At 40.0% G+C, this 22,661-nt stretch overlaps 2 protein-coding genes across 2 annotated transcripts in view; one reads left to right on the top strand and one right to left on the bottom strand.

Annotated features, from left to right (window-relative positions):
* Positions 1–22,661, bottom strand: part of LOC139719110 (prestin-like) — a 50,420-nt gene that overhangs the window by 12,867 nt on the left and 14,892 nt on the right. Inside the window, exons 3-9 of the mRNA XM_071630544.1 lie at positions 9,425–9,535; positions 7,891–8,147; positions 7,100–7,264; positions 5,913–6,065; positions 3,965–4,047; positions 3,209–3,359; positions 1,387–1,500 (exon numbers count right to left, since the gene is read on the bottom strand). Coding sequence (XP_071486645.1) covers positions 1,387–1,500; positions 3,209–3,359; positions 3,965–4,047; positions 5,913–6,065; positions 7,100–7,264; positions 7,891–8,147; positions 9,425–9,535 — 1,034 coding nt within the window. The remainder of the gene's footprint in view (positions 1–1,386; positions 1,501–3,208; positions 3,360–3,964; positions 4,048–5,912; positions 6,066–7,099; positions 7,265–7,890; positions 8,148–9,424; positions 9,536–22,661) is intronic.
* Positions 15,598–17,976, top strand: LOC139719109 (uncharacterized). Its single transcript, XM_071630543.1, has one exon. The coding sequence runs from the start codon at positions 16,589–16,591 to the stop codon at positions 17,570–17,572; it is 984 nt and encodes a 327-aa protein (XP_071486644.1). The 5' UTR covers positions 15,598–16,588; the 3' UTR covers positions 17,573–17,976.

Genomic DNA, 22,661 nt, shown 5'->3' with positions numbered 1-22,661 from the left:
AGCTTGACAATGAATAAAGTCTTCAGCAGATATCAAAGATGCTCAATAACAGTCCCTACTGTAGAAGCAATTGCACAAAACACCCATAAGGAATTACCAAAATAACAGCAATGAACCTTAAAGGTATAATTTACCATTTGCAGATAAAACAAAAAGTCAGCTATAGTGCTTCAAAACAGTTCTAAAATATGAGTTAGGGATACGAACAGCCAATGTAAAAAATGGAATCAGTATAACTAATGTTAAGTATTTTTTAATATACAAAATGTGAACCATAGTCATAATAGAAATGTTTCTAGACTAAACCATCCATAGTTATGGTTTAGTGAGAAAAAGAGTGATATCTCCTTATATAAAGTTTTATTGCGAAATGTTTATATGGTATGATGTTTTGTGATACAACTGACCTACACACATGCATCAAAAGCGATATCTTGAACATTTTTAAAATCACTGCTCCCAATGGTAAGCAGGACCCTTTAAAGTCTCATTTAAATTGTACTCAAGAAGCATTTATCTTTCCTCTTCGAAACGTTCAACTATGCATACAATTATAAAGACATATGGAAGTAGAAAACCAAAATATCTTATTCTACCTCATTCAATTTGCTAAAGTTCAAGATCCAACAGTAAGAAACCATATATTTGATAAGGATACAGAGCAAGTCAGGGTTATATACCCGATTCATTCACACATTGATAATTTTAGCTTTCTGATTTGCAATGCTAACCACAAAGCAGCAGTAATTTTAATGATTAAACAGGAGAGACAATGCCATATTTACTGCACTCAAAATTATGCTACTTCCCCAAAATGATCTTGCCTGATTTCAAGCTTGAAGAAACTCACAGGGGATTTAATTTAACCAACATTTCATCAGGCTTTAATGCGTTGAAGACAAGTCCTAAGTATACTCTGGCAGACATCTACGGAAAATATGTGCTATAATAAAATCAGCTCAGCCTCAATGAGTTGTGTGACAATTGTGACATTTATCTCCTGATTAATGGGAAGTGATTTTGAACATCTCAATTTTTTCAGGAAATTGCTAAATTTGTGCACGATAATAAGTATTCCTGAACTTGGCACGCTAATATGTAATGGGGGCTCTTAGATACAGCAAGCAAACTCATAAACAGACATGAAGAAAAAAAAATCAATGTGAGAACTGGATACACAAAATCAGAGCTGTCATCTAATGCCAAAGGTCAATTGACGCCCAGTCCATCCACTGGCCGCTCCCATAACTGGCCCCTTCCCATCACTGGCCCCTCCCCCTCTATTGGCCCCTCCCCCTCATTGGCCCCTCCCCATCACTGACCCCTCCCCATCACTGGCCCCTCCTCCTCATTGGCCCCTCCCCCTCATTGGCCCCTGCCCCTCACCTGTGTCTTGCCCCCAGCCAGGTCCTGCAGGAGTGTCCTAGACAGGGATCCAGAGCAAGGGTAGCAGAAGAAGAACCCAGACAGGACATTGCTGGCACCGTAGCCAAGTAGCTCCTACCCCGAGGAAGAGGGAATAATTAGGGAAGACAACATCAATTGCATACCAGAAGCTTGACAATGCCAAGAACAATATTAGTCATACTGGATGCCTCTTAAAACAGGAATATCTGACAGTCAAATACAAGGTGACATTAAAAAATACCTGCCGTTGACTTCTGTACTGGTGTTGGCCTCACCAGTTGCAACACTACTGACGTTTGGGTGATTAGTAACTTTGGCCTGTAATCAAGTGTCGTGTATAAAGCACAGCTGAAGTAAAATAAAGCAGCATGAAAAAAAAAAAAAAATCTGCTGATTACCTGGGACCACCTGCATCATGTCAACTACTTCTTTACATTTCCTGTTAATTTGATAATTTTCCTGTAACTCTGTCCTTACCCTCTCGACAGAAAACAACACAGGTGCACATGCTTCAACTTCGAGAGGCAAAAAAATGACTTTTCAAAAATTGACTAATTAAAATATTACATTGTTTATTCTCTGATGCCACGATATAAATAGAAAAAAAATCACATTTTGAAAATTTGACACCACCTGTTGCTTGATTAGAGAGAAAAAAAAAATCAATTTTGAGGGATCAATTTTCATATTAGATGTAGCATCTGGTATCTGACTTTTCTAAATGCACAATCATGCAAAACACACCCCACCTGGCTGCCATATTGAATACTCTTGACTCATTCAAGGCAAAGCAGTCAGGATTTTTACACGCTACTCACATTATTCACAAGGACCAAAAATAAGATAAGGGACAGTTTTGAGTATGGGAAAAAATATGCCCTTTGCACTTGCTAATTTAAACAATTCCGTTGAAATCAATAGCCACGGCTAATGTCTGATGCAAGAACTTTTAAATGTCAACAGTGGTGCATGATACTTGTGACAAATATTGAAAATGGGCAAACAGAATGAAAGTGAGAAATGGATGAGAATTCAACTGTAATAGATTATCAGGCAATATATCAACTATCTTTATTTCTCTCTGAGAGTGAAGTGTTATTCTCTTTTCTTCCTTCTACTGTATACACAAAGAGAAATGAAATATGGGCTCAGCATTACACAACCGTGAATTTCTCAAGTACGGCGACATAAAAGTTTTTTCCCCGCTTGCCTAGATGGGTAACCCAGCAACTGTCAAGTGCCTTCGAAGCCTATCACACTTTGACTCTCAGAAGGTATTATTTCAGCTCTCTTTTCTTTCTCAATCAGAAAATAAATCATTCTGCATCATAAATTTACATCTTTAGTAACAATTAAACATTAAATACCTGAGTGTAATTTTCTGAGGCAATTTTACATTTACGCAGTCTTCTGAATTTACCTCAACTTGATATACCTTAATCTTGTTAAACTATTTCAATTATGACTGCTGCTGTTGCGACTACTACTACTATTACTACTAATTATAATGATGATAATAATATTAACGATAGTGATTTGATAATAACAATGATGATGATAACAATAATAATAATAATAATAATAATAATAATAATAATAATAATAATAATAATAAAACACTTATAATGATAATAACAATAATAACAACAACTACAATAATCAAAATCGTCATCATTATAATAGGAAAAAATTCCATCTTCATTCCAAATTCCTCTACTTTTAGAACTTCTACAGCTGAACTATATTTGAACCACTGGAATTCTCTGCTAGGAGCAGGACCTGTTCCTATTGTGCCTCTTACCTGGTTAGAGGACATCTCATACTTGTTGCGCTTGGCGAAGATGACGGTGAGGGAGACGGAGATGGAGAAACCGACGATGGCGATGACGAAAGCATCACTCATGATGATGTGGGCGTACTGCATGGGCGGAATGAATGGGGCTGGAAGAGACCTGCCAAGGAGACAGCAGCAGCGCAGCAACAGGTGGAAAAGTCATATGATTGGTTGTTACTAACATTCAACTATAAACATTCAATATTCTTCTAATATAAAAGTATGTTACTAACATTCAACTATAAACATTCAATACTCTTCTAATATAAATGTACATAAATGGAAAAGTCACATGCACAATCAATATTACAGTTCAATATACATTCAATACATTAAATTTAACATACACAAGCAGAAACACAGTGTGAAAACTACTGCTGCTTTTCCCTACCAAACCCTGATCATACAGCAAACCTGCTAGACAGGAGCTTCTTAAAAATATCATTAATTGACAAATTATGCACAACAGAAAAAGATAATAATAGTATCAAATAAATGGCAAATAATGAGTGGATTGTTTTATTCTAAAATGAAATGTAAGACAATTATTAGGCAATGCTGTTCACTTATCATAGATTTTTATTACCTATCCTGGTACGTACCGGTATACCTGGGTTTTTGAATAGGAAGTTTTTGAAGGGTGAGATTTCTAACACACATCTAGGGGAAATATTCAATAAAACTGTTAACTTGTGTGAAAGGACACTTTAAGTGGTATCTTACGAGGACGAGATCTCCCCGACGATGGGCATGCCATACTTCTTCGACAAATTTCCAGTGTAGGATGCTACAGTGGACATAATTATCTGAAGAACAAATCAGCATGAAAACACAGAGATATCTTAGTTTCTGTTTCTGTTACAATTGCGTGAAAAACCCATTTCCACATTACAATGTTAAGAATCTACTGATGATCACACAGACCCTGTTTACAGTGCAGGGCTGGGCCGAGCCTGGCCTCAATTGTGGTACTCAGCCCCGCAATTCTGTCCGTTTACAGTAGAGGGCTGGGCCCGGGCTTTAAAATCAAACTTTACAATATTTTGTCGTAGTGGCGCTATGCTTGTAAACAAATGATTATTATTGATAGCACGCATGTTGCAATGTGGTACCGCATTTGGTCCAGTTTGCGTTTACAGTGAGAAAAGGCCAGGCCAAGCTTGTCCAAATGCAGAGCTTGGCCAGAGCTTGGCCAAATGCACAGCCGTTTTTGGTACCGTACCACATTTGGCCTTTTGAGCATTTACAGTAAAAGGAAGGCCGGCTGAGCCGGTAAACAGGGTCACAGAACATTCCCAATGGGTGCAAAGAATGTGCTACATCATAGATTTGTTATAGAGACTTCACTCTCCACAGCGAAGGTTCTCTAACAGTATGCAGTCACTCGGGAAATGTCTCAAAGTAAAAGATATACTGTAAAACGAGGAATTTTCGCGTGCATTTTAATTTTGCGAATTTCGCGAGCGCCAAGATTCGCGAAATTAAAATGCACGCGAAAGTTCTTATCTACACTATATGCATTGAATGCCAGTGGCAGTTCGCGAAAATTTCATGCCGCCAAAAAGGCCGTCGGCTCCAATTCGCGAAAATTTCATGCCGCGAAAATATCATGTTTTACAGTACACATGAGATCCACCAAAAAACAGTGATTGGACAAATTCATATCCTGGGATAAACAAAATACATAAGGGTTACTGGAATTTGTTTCCCTATAAACTATCATGTCCTTGTAAAACACACACACACACACACACACACACACACACACACACACACACACACACACACAAAACAAACAAACACACAGAGAACAATGAAAAAAGTAACAATATTAATTGCCAAAAGAGAGTTTTTGTCAACATTCTACTTTTCAGTTAGAAAATCAGTATTTATAATGAATCTCAGCATGTCTTCTTACACAAATTTTTGTGAAAGACAAAACTTTCACAATACTACTTTTTCATGTTGGGATAATGTCATATGTGCATTGCACCTGTTTATGGAAGATTTTGCGGCTAAAAGTATTTTGCACAAAATTCAATATATCCACAGTGATATTTGCATGCCATTAGTTTTTAAATAGTTCATTTAAGTTTATTATTTACAACACATCTTCATAACAAAAAAGAAAAAAAAAAAACCTGTTAACAGCCCCAAGCTACAGTTCATTAAAAGTGTTCGGCATGAACAATCGGCAAAACACCACAGTACAAAAATAGCACTGGTACAAGACAAAGGTTAGATAATTCGCACCTCTCTAAAGAATCTACAAGGAATTCTTTTGGTCTTATCTGCATTGGAGCATGTACAAGTCTGGCACTCTGGTACACTTCATCGTTTAAACTCAAACAATATTGGACAAAGGTCGCATAATGATGTCACAGAGACTCAAACCCAAAGCACCTTCTGATCTGGAGATTCTCCCGCCTGAAACCCCTAGCAAACGGGAGACTCCAACTTGATGTGCGCGAAGTTCCAAGGGTTCTAGATGTTCTCTGGTGCTATCTAAGGCTTATTTTTTCAACATACAGTACGATAGAAATAAGTAAGAAATCCTTTCCAACGGGAGACAAAGAGCCAGGGCGGGAGAACGGGAGATTTTGCAAAAATGGGAGAGTTGGAGTCTCTGATGTCGACTGAATGAATGAAAGAGATGTGATTTAATACTTACAACAAAGAGTTCAGTCGGGAGGGGGAACTTCAACTTGTCTTTGTACCTGTCTTGAAGTTCTTTGACAATTATTAAGAAGAGAACGACGAGGAAGCTGTTGATGAGGGCACAGACGTTGGTTTGGTTGATGTGGGTAAACAAATACTTATATGTCTGAAAATAAGAATACCACAAGTCCAGCATTAGTGACATTAAAGATACAACAAGCACATTTCTTTAAAATCAGAAATGACATTTTTAAACATCTAAATAATAACAGCACCATGCACACTGGCATATCATACATGTATTGAAGTGTATGGACACATTCATACATACACACATTCACACGTATACACATACCTACATTTGTATATATGCAAACACACATACATACAGTACTGTACGTACACAAACACATACGTTTTTTTTTTTCTCAGATTCAATATAACTGACTTCAAAGAGTCGTGAATATCATCAATATTTCTCGTTATTTGGCATTTTGATTAATCTTCCTGCACTTCTATTTGGATCTCCAAACTCTTGTATCATAAAATCCTGAAAATGATGGAGATTATCTTCGAGTGTATGATGAAATACAAACAGCACTGTTTGTATTGTAATGATTATACAGTCACGCTTGTTTTTGACAGTTTCAAAAATTCACTCGGTTCACTTTTCTGGGCCATTCCCTCTTTTTGGTCTATACTTATTCATCATCATACTCCCTTCTTCGGCATGGCCTTGTAATGAGGAAAAACAAAATCAGAAAGTGAACAATTATTCAGAACTGTAAATATTTTGTGGTTTTTCCTCAGAGCAAAGAGAACACATGAAACAATACATGACCTCAAGGATAGCTAGGTTTTATCAACGACCAGTAAGACCATGAAGATAACATTATCAATCCTGTGTGTTCCGGTGCTCAGAGTGCACATTACGATGAAAAAATAGTCTGTATTATTCTACCACTTGTGCTAATAGTCACAAGCAAGCAGAGCATTACATAACAATGCTTGACAGAGTGTAGATTATATTTCTTTGTACAGTTATTCATTATTCCATCACTTCATCATATCTAATGGGGTTGAGAAGTGTGGGACTGCATCTTTTTTCTACATGTAAACAATGTAAGCCATTAAAGCACAGCTATGTACAGCAAACCCTTGATGTCATTTTGCATTAGTTTGTAATTGATGACTCCGTACCTTTGGAAGAGCAAATGGGCCTGAGTAGCGTGGGACGGGAACTCCAAAGAGTTTGTTGAACTGACTTGTGAAGACATGGAAGGCGGCACCTGAGGTAAAGCCACGGACCAGGGGCTCAGCGAGGTAACATGTGACAAAGCCAAGTCTGAATATACCCATGGTCAGCTGTGGGGAAAGATGGCAATCAAGACGATGAAACACTTCAAATTTGCATTTTAATGAATCAGATTACGGATCTTCCCTGTAATTCAAGGGTTTTTTTGTCATACATTTACAAAACACATCTACAACATACAATAGTTGCTCTGACCCAGAAGGCATTTTACTGACAAAATGACTTCATATTTCTACAAAGTTATTTGACCATGAAATTCTACCCGGTTCCTCTACCAGTGAATAGGTACGCCTCTCCTTGACAAGCATTCTTGCTTTCTGCAATAATGACAGCTGACTTTCACAGTCAAAAAACAATGAGAACATCTATTGTAAGCATATCTTTGTTGATCTTATTTCGTGCCTGATCTTAATTTTCTGCAGAAAATCTGAGAAGAGATATTGTAAAACAAGAAATATTCGCATGCATGTTAATTTCAAGAATGTTGAAACAGCCAAGATTTGCAAAATTGAAATGCACACAAAAGTTCTTGTCTGCACTTTATGTACTGAATGCCAGTGGCAAATCGCGAAAAATTTCAAGCCATGAAAGAAGGCCGTCTGCTCCAATATGCGAAAAATTTTCATGCCACAAAAAAATATCTTGCTTTACAGAAGTTGGTAACGTGGTCACCCACCTGTATCATGCCAACCATCATGGCTAGGAGAGCTCCTATCTTGGCCCGCTCCAGCATCTCCTCTGCTGGAGTGAATGAGACCAGGCCTCCTCCACTACCGGGGGGACTGGAGGACCCGTAGGTCACACTGGCCTCTGTAGGGCCCCCTATTGGAGGGACCGTGGGGCCGACAGACGACTGGCTCAATTCCTTCATCCTCTCATCCATGACTTTGTCTATTGCTGTACCAGCCATGATACTCACTACAGCAAACGTGCCTGAGAGTTGTGACAACATGGATCAAAATCCACAAATTACATGATTATCCCTAAATGGAGTTTTTAATGAAATACGCATTGTGTTCTAATACAGTTCATTTCTAACAGATGATTCCACAATATACTCATTATAGTTGATAACTATCTAAATTCCTTGTGGTACAATGTATTATCATTTTGAAACTGAAATTTACTCTCTGTCATTTTGCCATATTGTGCTTGTATTCCATAAATTGTCTATCACATATAGCTTTTCAAGAGTGCAGAGCTACGAAGATATCTCCACCATATCTCCATGAAATCAAAAAGTCCGACATCGATTAAAACCTCATGTTAGAGATAATGTATTATACAGCTCAACCACTGTGAAATTACGCATTCATTCATGACAATAGTGGGGATATTTGTCCTAAATCTAAAACTTAAAGACATAATTTACCATTTGCATATGAAACAAGAACCCAGTATTTCACAAGTTCTTCAAAATAATTCTAGAATAAGAGTTAGGGATGGAAACAACCAATGTAAAAATTTGAACTGGTATAATCAGTGTTAAGTATTGTTAGATATACAAAATGTGAACAATAATAATAATAACAATAATGGTTCCTGACTATTAAACCATCTTCAGTAATGGTTTAACAAGAAAAAATAGTGATATCTCTTTATATTTTAGGCTTTACTGCAAAAAAATTATTCAGTAGGATGTTTTGTGATACAACTGACCTACACTGTACACATATATGCATCAAAAGTGATATCTTGGATATTTTTTAAATCACTGCTCCCAAAGGTAAACAGAACCTTTAATGGTTAACAAAACAGACTAACAAAAATATCATTAGAGTTGAATACCTGTTAATATCCTACTGGGTGGAATTATCCTATCTGGATGATCAAATAAAGCTTTGTACAATATTACTGTCAAGGTCAGTATCACACCATTCTCTTTCTCTTGCATAAAATATCAACATGATTTCAGAGTATCATAAATTAACTTGACCTTTGTCAATCACACATCAATGTATCATTTCCCAAGTTTGGTAACCAGGCAGGAGGAAGGAGGTTAAAAAAAAATATCTTTTGCATTACATTTGCGTATTGTATCATCATTCCAATGATCCTTTACCAGTGGAAACAAAGTCATACCACAGCAAAGTAAAGTTGGTATCTCGTATGCTATCTGAAAATTACAAGAAACTTCATTTATCTGCATGATACATGCTGACACAATGACTAGAGTACTTCATTTCTGTTCTTCTGATATAATGTCTCACCAATGTTGAGTTGTCTGCTTGTTCCAAATATTGCATAGACCAATGCCGGGAAGAAGGAGGTATACAGGCCATAAATTGGACTCAAGTCTGCCAAGATGGCGTGGGCCATACCTACATTCAACAGAGAAAAGAACAAAAAGTAATGATTTTGATTGCTCTCCCTCTCTCATCATCTTATCTATGTCACACTCTGAGAATATTAATCAATTGTGAGCTTAGATCATAGTTTGCCACACAGTATGAATTGAATCAAAGAGGACAGTATTTTATCAAAACTGCATTATCTACACTATCTTGGCACACAACCAACTTACATATTCAGTGTAATGTGCAACATCACTCAATATCTTTATATAATATTCACAATTACCATCTAAGGATATAAAGTGTTGTTAACATTGATCGATTGCAGATTAGAGAATAATTATTTTAAACCCTACACATTGATTTGTGAACCCTTAAAATCTTTTATTCTGAAAACATTATCTATTCTCTACTTTGGTTGCCCACATCTGAATAATTTGACTTATTATTTACAATGTCATCATTATTTCATTTCTGATCTATTCAAATTTATTCAATGTGTGTACATGTCAAGAGGGCATCAACAATTACTACATTCATTGAATCTAAGGTCCAAGAATGACTGCAATTAGCAACTTTGTCAAACTTTGTTGATACAACAGTGCAAAATGCTGAAGGTACAGATGTAGAACACTTGGACTTTGTGCTTCACAGCTAGAACATTTAGATCTGTGTGTTCTCTGTATGTTTGCCCAGTACCAATTTCTTTATTGTTACTGCATTTTGTAGATCATGTTTGTTTTGAGCTTGCATTCTATAATCACCTTATCATGCCTGAAAGTCATCGAGCAATTTAACAACATGTTTCTCCAACAGCATACAAATTTTCTTTCTTTGAACAAGGATGCCTATCCTTGATTTTGCTCAGTCATTCACGATCAAATCATGACGACCTATGGCATTCACTCCTCCTTAAGAAGCACAATCTTTGCATAGTGTTCTTACATTCTTGTATCTGCCATACCAGCACAAGTGATACGGAAGCATCGAGAGACTTGGTACGGATACGATTTTCATCGTTGATCCGTGCATTGTTAGCATGCCTATACAATTTATGAACTCCAAAGCAAGTAATAGGAGTGCAGTTATGCCCAAGATGACAGAAAAAGTGCTGGTAGAGTCCTTAATCATTTTCTCATTGATACAACCGTACTATCATCTTACCACGTGGACATATACAACTGTATACCGTAGGATTGTCGATTGTCCTAAATTGCCCTGCAGGAGGTTTTGATAGCATTCATATATGGCATACCGTACGTACACTTGTATGTGCTCAGTGATATATATTGTGATCTTGACATCAGTAGCAATGTTTAAAATGATAATGATAAAAAAAAACAATTACAAATTTAATGATAACTATAGCATTATTATCATTATTATTATTATCACTTTTATTATTATCATTATTATCAATATTACTATTATTGTCATTATCATTACTATCAATATTACTAACTACAGGAATATAGTTTTCATTATTATCACTGTCCTCCCAAATTTTAATCCTGTCATCATCCTCAAGTGGGGAAAATACACATGTAGAAGAGTAAATATCCAATGCCACACAAGACACTCCCACAATTCAAGCTGCTAGCGTATGCCATGACACTACCTTTCACTGATACAACACATACTTGGATTCTGCAGAGTCATTCCTTATTACCCATAAGATCTTACATCAAAAGTTGAATAAGCAGAAAGAAAAAAAATCATGGAAAAGCAAGACAAGTATATACGTCAGATAATATTTCGTTGACCTTCACTACAATAAGTTCTGTTTCACAATAAAGCAGCCCTCACTAATATCAGCAAATTATTACAGTGCACTCCCATTACAATAAACATGATTATAACGAAATTCCAGTTACAACAAAGTAAAAATTCAGGATGCAACATGATCCACACTATGTATTTTTATTGTTTTGCCGGACCCGAGGACTATTTTATTTCGTGAGTTTACGCAAGAACTCACAGTGAGAGCCCGCTCAACGCGCGCGCAGTCATATCGCTTCTTCGCACGTTTTGCACGAGGGGCTAAGTTCCCTCATCGCAGTCTTAATCCAGTTTTATTCGTCCTTTTAACTGTGCATCGTCGCAATATCTTATCATATTGTGGATTGTTATTATTTATAGCTCAGTTAGAGCTGACTTTGCTTCGGAAGTGGATTTTTATTCACGAGATATCGCGGGATGGAAATTCCGCTTTCCGCTCCCCCACAGCATACAGCTAAGCCTGTCGTGGGTGGCACCACTAGTACGAGCGCCCTACATACAGCTAAGTCTGTCCAGGGAGGTGAGACAAAAAGGAGTGGGCACTCTGCCCTGAGGGTTTTCCCTATCACTCAACACAGGATTACAAGGGATCAGTGCCCCAACGAACAAGTAAACGACCTCTTACGTAACGAGGTCAGTCTGATCGTTATCACTGCTGTTTGATGTTCGATCCTCGGGGCCGCGGTGATTTGGCCCTCTATCGTTAGGAGTATGGACAGGCCAGTTGACTTGTGTGTGTTCACAAGGACGTGTATGAGGGTTTTACATTCTTTATGCAGGCTCACACGGCATATACTCTTGGGACCTGCTAGTCTAAGAATTCAGCTCTCGATAGATACAAAAATCATGAAAATCGGCCAAGAAGAAGTTGAGTTTTGACAATGTAACTGTTTAACAATAGCCATTGTTTTGTTCTTGTCTTAATCAAATTACGACGCAATGTCAAGTGTAAATCCTGACTAGTGCTGACGAAATTCACCTGTAGATCAGCAGATGTTGGGGTTTTTCTTTAGTCTGATGTATCACTTCATTGTTCGCTCGTGTTGGTTCTCTTGTCATATTTTTGGGGAAACTTGCGTACATCCGCCAAGACATGTTTTTTCTGGTCCCACTAACATATTTTTGAGAGCAATTTTAGTTCTCCAGGGGATGAAAACACAATTTGAATGTTTTTTTGTTGTATGCTGGGGATATATTGAGGCAGGAGGGCTCGAATCTACAACAGAGTGGTCATGATGGAGACTACTATAGGACCTAATCTTGGTGAAATAACTTGCCTCCTTGCCTGGTGTATGGTGAAAACATGTGAGAGTTCAGTGAGAGCTGAACTATCTCACATGTCCTGTATCACTGTATGCCTGATAAGATATTCACCATGGCGCTTTTTTTGTCTGTCTCTCTGTTTTTGTTTTATTCTTATTTGAAAGCTGAATGGGTATTTTTATGATGGTTGTTGCTGTTGTGGTTGGTATTTTCTGTGCTAGCTTGGTGTTAAAATTATAATTATCATCAGACATTATTAGGGCCTGTGTTCCACTACTCAGCTGTTCATGTTTCCTTCATATTCTTACAATCAGTATATTATTATTGGTGCTGCTAATCATTATTATTAAATGTTTTTAAGTCTGTGTTAATTTGTTTCCATTTCATGTAAAAGTTATTTCACCATAATAGCATGCAAAGTACATTTGTTCCCAAGAAATCTTATAGTACATGGACATGTAAATGCACATAAATTATAATACCTTGAATACTAGCTGCAAAATTCAAAATGTGACAATGCAACCAGTTCACTGCACATCACAATGCACCAGTGTTGTTTGCAGGCACAGCAATGGGTAATGCACCAGTATACACCACCCACCAGTACCACGTGGAGTAATCCAGGTTCTGGCCAGGGAGGGGTGAGACCCACCAGCCTGTTGACAAGGATTGCGCATGTGCACTGTGCGGCCAAGCGGCAGTAATCTAGTTAGTGGAGTGGTCTCTTGGGGAGTGCGGCTCCGAGGATGGTTCAAAAGACACTAATCCAGTGCCCACTCCTTTTCCTCTCACCTCCCTGGTCTGTCGTGGCGATGGTGACTACAGCCGTGCATCATGAACCCAAGTGTTCGCCGGCTAGTATTAAGGCTCCAACAAAGAAAGAAGGGAATGGGAAAACCCTTAAAAAACCCACCAAACCAGGCCTAAGTAAGAAGGCAGCTCCCCCTAAAGAGAAGACGGACGCGGAGGTGCTTTCCCGCCTTTCTAAACTCGAATCCATGTTTGAAAAGGTCATGGAAATACTGCCGTCTCAGCCTACTCGTATCCAACAACAGCAACTACGTGCCGGCCATGTTGGCACGGCTTGTACCGCAGAAAACCACGGCGGTGTGCCGTTTGGGGGCATGGATGTGTGTGCTACAGACGATAGTACGCAAGCACGCGGTACGCTGCACGACCACGGCGGCAGCAGCTACAGTGGGGATGAATGCGATTTCCCTGCGGCGGCAGCGGGTTACGCACCCGCAGAGCTCACGGGGCGGCCAGTACAAGTGCCATCCTTTGCTGCAAAATTTGCGGTCTCCGCCTGTGTGGGCGACCCTATCAATGACGAATTGGCAAATTCTACAAATTATCTCATCTCCCATTGTCTGGAGGAAAAATCTATGGAAGAGTCAGCGGCAAACTACCCAGCACCGAGCAATTGCCCCAACTTACTAGTCCCTAAAGTCAATCCAGTGATTTGGGATAATGTGACACAGACTACGCGCAGCAGAGACGTTAAGCTGCAGAGAGTACAGAAATCTCTTACCCGCGGGCTGTGTGCGTTCCTACAAACTCTTCCTACTGACTTGAACGAGGCGCAACAGGACGCACTCGCTTTACTCTGTAATGCCAATTACGAGATGAATTGCCTGAGAAAGGAGCTGATCAAGCCCGATATGAACGCTGCTTACGCACATCTGTGCAAGCCTACTACGCCCGTGACCGCGTTTCTATTCGGTGATGACTTGGGACAACGTGTAAAAGATCTCAAGGAGGAGAATAGGGCTGCCTTTAGTGCGGTTAAAGGCCAGGCTAAGAGATCTACTCATCAGCCGTACCACCCATACAAGCGCGCGGCCAGCGGTGGATTCAGCCGGAAGCAATATCGGAACGCAGGCTGGCTCGCAGCTGGCGATACATCCAGGCCTTTTTTAGGCCAGCAGCAGCGGGGATACAGACATTCAGCCCCGCACACGCAGACTCGCCCACCTCCAGCTCATGCGCACAACCGGGGGCAGAGCTACTCGACAGCAACCCCAGCCAAGCCAAACACTGTGTCACGGAGAAAGTAACTGCACTACCCAAGGAGGTAAGTTGCAGGCCTAGCTCTTGTCGTGGAAATACACAATCTACTCACACTGTACAGTCAGTTTTTGACATTGAACATGTAGATGTTCCATTAGACCTGCCCGTTGGGGGTCGATTGAGGCATTTTAGCAAACAGTGGAATCATATTACCACTGATCCTTTCATACTTGATGCAATTAGCGGTTACAAACTTGAATTTCAAGAGGCGTATAGCCCACCTCATAGAGGTAAACCGCCTTACCACTACAGAGTGGGTAATGCTGAGGAGAGCAAGATTGACATTGAAATTCGAAAACTGGCCGAGAAAGGCGTAATCGAAGAATGCCAGCATGTGGCTGGAGAGTTTGTGTCCAATATCTTTACACGCCCAAAGAAAAATGGGGACATACGCCTAATTTTAGATTTATCAGACCTCAATGACAGTCTGAATGTACAGCATTTCAAAATGGATAACATCCATACGGCTACAACCCTAATTTCCCCTGGTTGTTACCTTGCCTCAATCGACCTTCGAGATGCCTACTACTCTGTCCCTGTTCACCCCTCATATCGCAAGTATTTGAGATTTGTCTGGCACGAGAAATGTTGGCAATTTAAGGTACTCCCCAATGGCCTTAGTACAGCGCCTAGGCTCTTCACAAAGCTTATGAAGCCGGTGTTCGCAAAGCTGCGACAGGCAGGCCACCTGGTTGTGGGGTATTTAGATGACACTCTCATAATCGGTGAAACTGAATCACAAGCACTAGAAGCGGTGCAAGCAACCACAAAACTGCTCTCTGACCTTGGTTTTGTCATTCATTCAGAGAAATCTATCCTAGATCCTCAGCAACGGCTCCAATTTTTGGGGTTTATCTTGGATTCGGAAAGCATGACTATAACGCTCCCGCATGAGAAATGTCAAAATATCAGGGCAGTATGTGCGGAATTGCTAGGGAAACAAAACCCTACTATCAGGCAGGTGGTGCAGGTCATTGGGAAACTGATTGCTACTTTCCCTGCTATTCAATATGGCCCCCTCTTCTATCGTAACCTAGAAAGAGACAAAATTCTTGCACTAAAATCAAGCAAAGGGCATTTTGATAGACCTATGAATTTGTCTGAAGCTTCTAAACAGGAGTTAATGTGGTGGTTCAATAACATTCACTGCCAGTCGGCACCAATTAGTCGAGATCGGCCAGCTTTAGAGCTACGTACTGACGCCAGTGGGCAAGGATGGGGTGCCACTGATTTAAGCAGTGAAACTGGCGGTAGATGGGATGATCAGGAGATAGTGCATGCTCAAAACAATGAAATCAACTATCTTGAAATCTTAGCTGCAGGGCTTGGTTTGAAGTCATTTTGCGGCCACCTGCATGATACACATGTGCTCATTAGAACTGACAACACAACAGCTGTAGCCTACCTGAACAATATGGGAGGCATTAAATCTCGAGCCTGCGACAGGGCAGCACGAGACATTTGGGTTTGGTGTAAGGAAAGGAATATCTGGATCACAGCAGCCTATTTACCAGGTCGTGACAATACAGAAGCAGACAGGAGATCTCGTCATTTTAATGACAGAACAGAATGGATGCTGAATAAGAAAGTTTTTACTGATATCACTAAGAAATGTGGTACTCCCCAAATTGATCTTTTCGCGTCCAGACTCAATAAGCAGCTGCCTGCGTACGTTACGTGGCTGCCTGACCCAGATGCGGTTTCTGTGGATGCATTCACTCTGAATTGGGGTGATCTGTATTTCTACGCATTCCCTCCTTTCTGCCTCATCCCCAAATGTCTCCAAAAAATAGAAAACGACAAGGCACATGGTCTCTTGATTGTCCCAAACTGGCCTACGCAAGCGTGGTTTCCTCGCATGAGGAGAATGCTTAAAGATGAACCACTCTTAATTCCTAGACACAGGAATTTGATTACGCAACCAGTATCTGGGGAACCGCACCCTTTACACGCTTGCCTTGATCTGTTATGTTGCAGGTTTTGAAGCTGCCGTTCGAGAACTCTGGCATGAGCAGCAGAACGGTGGACATCTTGGCAGCATCTTGGAGGGCATCAACCCAAAGACAATATTGTACATATATAAGGAAATGGAGAAAGTTTTGTACACTTAAGAAGGAAAGTCACCTTCATGCCAAGATTAATTTTGTTTTGGAGTTTTTTACACACATGTTTTATGAAGAGAACTTGAGCTATTCAGCTATTAACTCAGCACGGAGTGCACTTGCTACCTTTCTAGTGTTAGAGGATGAACAATTTACTGTCAGCACTCATCCGCTTCTCTCTCGTTTTATGAGAGGTGTGTTCCAGCTCAGGCCCCCAAGGCCGCGGTATTCGGAAATTTGGGACGTGAATATTGTTTTTAGATATTTGAGAAGTCTAGCTCCCGCTAACTCGCTTAGCTTGAAACAATTAACGATGAAGCTGTGCATGTTACTGGCCTTGATATCCACCCAGAGGGTACAGACTTTGCATTGCCTGAATCTAGACAGCATGATTCTCAAACAATCTATGGTGTCATTCAAAGTTAATGAACATCTTAAGCAGTCTAGACCTGGGAATTTTGGATTGGACGTACTTTTGAAAGCGTACCCCCCAGACAGACGTTTGTGTGTAGTTACATACATTAAGGCCTACCTTCGGAGAACCAAAGAGATCCGAGGAGAGGAAAGTCATCTCTTCATTAGTTTTCGCAAGCCTTTCAAGAGAGTAACGGCACAGACAATTTCTCGATGGATCAAAGAAATCATGACTGGCGCTGGCATTGACACCACAATGTTCAGTGCACATTCAACCCGAGCAGCATCTAGCTCAGCAGCAAACAGGGCGGATGCACCTATTCCTCTGATCCTCGCAAAAGCAGGCTGGTCAAAAGAACGAACATTCCGTAAATTCTACGACAAACCTCTACAAGAAGAGGGACAGTGCCTGTCACAGCTCATTGTGAGGGAATAATGGCCTCAGACCAAGGTAATTTGAGCTTACATTTTGCTTGCCATTGTGCATGCTTGAGTTTGTTCAGTTGGAACAAATGTGACTTCTGTGCTACAAAATCTCACTGTGAGTTCTTGCGTAAACTCACGAAATAAAATAGAAAGATTAAACGAGAACTTACCTGTTTGAAGTTTGATCTTTATTTTATGAGGGAGTTGGAGAAAGAATTCACAGTCCCTCCTCTCCCTTCCCATGGCATGAATACTATTACAAAATGTATAGATCAACTTCAAGTAAGTTCTCAATCTTTCCACTCTGACAGAAGTCACATCTTGTTGCTACGAAGTATGACTGCGCGCGCGTTGAGCGGGCTCTCACTGTGAATTCTTTCTCCAACTCCCTCATAAAATAAAGATCAAACTTCAAACAGGTAAGTTCTCGTTTAATCTTTCTATCAACTGTACATCAACAAGACAAGTGCCATAATGTGTCTCACCATAAAAAAAAAGAGATATGAAAAGGGTAAAAAGTTATGGCAAAAAAGAAACGTGCCATAAAAACTTAATATCGGGCCCTTAAAGTTCACTGACCCCTGCCTGTGACCTCTGACCTTGTGGCAACCATCCACTCCCCAAGGGACATCTACCATCCAAGTTTAGTCACAAACAGACCTATGGATCAAAAAATGCACCATAAAAACTTAACATCTGGCTCTAAAAGTTTGTTGACCCATGCTTGTGACCATTGACCTTGTGGTGACCATCCACTCCCCAAGGGACATCTACCACCCAAGTTTGGTCACAAATGGAGTTATGGATCAAAAGTTATGACCCATAATAGAAACGTGCCATAAAAACTTAACATTGGGCCCTGAAGTTCATTGACCACTTCCTGTGAACTTTGACCTTGAGGTGACCTTCATATACCTATGGTAAAATGTGAAACTTTGTATGACCCCTCTTCCCTCGAAGGCTGATGGCAATTGAAGCCCAGAGTAGAGAGTTATTGAAGTTTTTGTAGCGTTATGGACAGACGACGGACGGACGCCGCAGGCGATCCCTTAGTCTCCCCTCACCTCCGGTGGGCTCGACGAAAATACTATTAATATTTATCAGTACAATAAAAGTAAACACTCAAGCATTAATTTCTTATTATCTCCCACCACGCCACGTAACAAATTCACATTAATAGAGGGCAATCTACATATCTAATCAGAATGGTTTGAGGACAGTGTTGTACGTCGAACAAGGGAAGGTATGACCTTCCTATCTTGATATGATATTGAAATCCTTTTTTGATCAACAACCACTCCGAAAGTCCATGGAACTTTTTTCAATAAAGCATCCATCAAATGTTAAAGGGATAGTACAGTTTTGGTGGAGGTGAGAATTGGGCTTTTAACTTTTTGCGAGATACAGTATTCATCGCATAATCGGGACAGGTTGGGAGTAGCAAACACGGCCCCCTTAAGCGAGGTGCCCGATTTCGCGATGAGTACTCACCATACACTAACGGCATACGACATGTACATGTAGTGCACACACACACACACACACACACACACATGCATACTGACGTACTGTACATGTACATGAATACACAACACGCTACCCCTCGGCGCGACCCTCCAGCTCTCCCTGCATTCTCGCAATGATGTAGAGTAATCGCAACCGGGTTCGATTCTTCTGTCAAACACGCGTGTACACGTAATCAATGTCAGCTCATAGTCTTCATAAAACGTTACGTATTCGCACATACATTGAACCCTTCTCATCTTTCACGCTCTCCCTCCCACTCTCTCCCCCATTTCACTGAATACGTAACTGTTCATAGCCGTCATTTCAATCACGTGACTTTTGCCCAGTCACAACTGAGGAAGATTGTGACGTACACACAGATCACAGTGTACAGCTGTATTGAAAGTTGAAACCAAAGACAGTAGATAACAAGATACGAAGGCGCGCGATAACAATGGACTTTGCCCTCAGAGTGTATGACTGAGATTACCGTAAAGTTCCGTGTATAAGACGCACTATTTTTTCGTCGGAAAACGTTGAAAATCGGGGGTGCGTCGTATACACGGGTACAGTCCAATCACGGAAAAAAATCCGTCATGTACACCCAATTTTATATGGCCAACTTGGGGCCATGTATGCCCATCGACGTTTGGAAGGTAAGCAATCACTAAAACTTACGGATAAAAGAGCGATCTTTCAATCTGGACACACACAAAAGCTGCAAATACGAGATAAACTTACATTGGCCTTGTGCAGTAACGATATATCAATCTGGCCATAGACAACAGCTGTAACAGCACTGCTGTATGCTACCGATGTCAGTCTACCAAGCTACCAACAGCCAACCTAGTAGCTGGAATACGCGATGTACAGGTATCATTACTAAATTACCGATACCGTAAAACTTATCAATGTACTAGTATCAATATGGCCATAGACAAAAGCTGTAAAATACGGAGTAGGATCGACACTCTGTCACCGTAAATATGAACGATGTGTGAAGCATGCATGCATATCCATGTCGTTCGTTTGCTCTTCATTTCACGAGTGCGAGGCCAGCTAGGATAGCATAGCTACAACACTGTAGCTAGCTAGCTAGTTAGCTAGCAAGCCTTTGGCAAAGGCAGCAGCTGCAGAGAGGCTTTTGCAATGGACTCGCGTGCACACAGCGATCGGATCGAAGCGCGCTTGCCCGTTGCGCGCTGTGTGTGCAAGTCCATTGCTCTCTGTGTGCGTGTGCTGAAATTATAGCGAGCTGCCTTTTGCAAAAGGCTAGCACTGCGCATACAAGCATGGTACAAGAGACCAAGGAGTGTGTTTGAAGCTCCTTGAAGAGACACACATGTTACTGGTAACAGTGCATGAGTGTAATTACCGTACGCACCGTACGTCTTGCCGTATGATCCCTCTGCTACACTTGTTGATGTTTTTCTTATTTTTCGTTATGAACCTTCCAGTCTGACATGTGTCAATATGCGAGACACCCTCTGCTATGTATGACAGCAAAGATCGTACTGTACACTCATGAGTACGATATGCATGACACATGTACCACGATTGAAAGGTGAAACAATAGCAAGTGAGTACCGAGACAAGTCTCGCATTTTGCGTCTTCCATATTTTGTTGATGTCCGATGAATACCGTTAAAAGAAAATATAAAAGGAAACGAAAAATAGAGCAAATACATGCTGCATTCTAGGGAAATTTTGAGCTGAAATAATATGTATGACACACGCAATATTTGCGTGGACATATTCGTGGGTTGTTTTTTTTTTTAAATTCTAGGTCCGAAATTAGGGGTGCGTCTTATACACGGGTGCGTCTTATACACGGAACTTTACGGTAAACAACGCACACAGCCTGGGCTGTATGAGCGAGGCATGTTTTTTATTGGATGTGAGTCGAGTAGGAATTGCAAGCGAGCACATGGCTTTGCTTATGTAGGGGAGAAGAATGTTCGTGAAGGCATGTGCTTTGCAATGGCATGGATGTTTAAACACGGCGCTTTCGTGGCTATGCATGTACGTGTACATGTACTGGATGGACGGAGGTCAAAACACACCAATCCGAAGCTTGCTTTGTAAGTTTGTTGTAAACGACAACTGATACGGAATCTTTGAAATATTGTTGTGGTATTTTGGTAGATTTTTTGTGTAAAATACTAACAAAATCAAAGATCGCTTGAAGAAAAATTGTCCCGTTTATCAGAGGTCCCCGCCCGATTATCCAGTGAAAATAACATGCGTTGGAAATGTTTCTGGGAAGCGTATATCATTTAAGCGAGGATCCCGATTATCAGATGCCCGATTATGCGATGAATACTGTACCAAGAAAACACTTATGAAATAGTAAAGAGCATACCATTTTAAGAGGAATTCAAAGTTTACTTGATGGAAATCGGGTTTGGAATGACGGAAACATCCAAAAACAAGGTAAAACAAAGCGATCATGTGAAAGTGTGGGTCCCACACTTTATTAGAATCGCTATTTTTGGATATCTCAGCCATTTCAAAACCAATTTTCATCAAATAAACGTTGAATTCCTCATGAAATTACATGCTCTTTCATATTTCATAAGAGGTTTTTCATTATCTCACCAAAAAATTTTAGAAATCTGAAGTTAGGTCTCAACCGAAACTGTACAATCCCTTTAAATTGTGGGCTGATGTCTTCCAATCTATAATGAGATAAATCCACAATGTATCAAATCTGCAAAGTGATCTACTTTGATGGCCTTGGGCTCTAGGCTGGGAAGATACATACATCGCACATTGTAAAATATCAAAACAGATTAATCAATGGATAGCAAAGCCCAATGTGGCAACATGGCAATGTGTAGCTCAACACTTTGGCTGTAATGAATAAATACAGTTCTGGTCGAGGTGAGGATTTAGCTTTTAACATTTTGCGAGATATTCAGAAACCACCGTATGAGATGTCAAAGAGCATGCAATTCTAAAAGGTATCAAAAGTTTATTTGATGAAAATCGGTTTTGAAATGGCTGAGATATCTAAAAACAAGGTGAAACAAAGAGATGCTAATAAAGTTGTGGCATGTCGCCTTTTATTATTATCACTTTTTTGGATATATATCTCAGTCATTTCAAAACCAATTTTCATCAAATGAATGTTGAATCCTTCTTAAAATTACATTCTCTTTCATATTTCATAAGAGGTTTCTCATTATCTCACTTAGAAATGTTCAAAACATGAATCCCTTACCTCAACCAGTACTGTACAGTCCCTTTAAAACAATTCAAAACAGTAGTTCATCAATGAGTTTCAAGGAGATTTCTCTTCTGTTTTTGTGTTTTTATGATGGCACCAGGAATTTGCATCAGGTGTCACAACTACAAAAAAAATTACTGGCTCCCGGTGTCACAGCCAGCAGACCAGTGAACATGTATACACATTTTCTAGTGTAATTTCATCTGCATTTAATGAAGTATGTACTGTTTTGACTGGTTTTGATTCACAGCTAAAAGCTCATAACTCCTATGAGTTGATGAGCACAACAGAGTTTATTGATAGTTAAAGATACAGATGGCTATTTCTCTTCAAAAGTTGTGGATATATTGTAAGCTGCAACAGC

The sequence above is a fragment of the Diadema antillarum genome, unplaced genomic scaffold, assembly GCF_040938485.1.
Source record: "Diadema antillarum isolate AM-2024a unplaced genomic scaffold, OU_Dant_1.0 scf00000104, whole genome shotgun sequence".
NCBI lineage: Eukaryota > Metazoa > Echinodermata > Echinoidea > Diadematoida > Diadematidae > Diadema > Diadema antillarum.
This window is presented reverse-complemented; position numbering and strand designations above follow the sequence as displayed.

Excerpts from the sequence above, each read along its gene's own strand:
- LOC139719109 (XM_071630543.1), top strand. The coding sequence starts at position 16,589 with ATGTTGCAGGTTTTGAAGCTGCCGTTCGAGAACTCTGGCATGAGCAGC.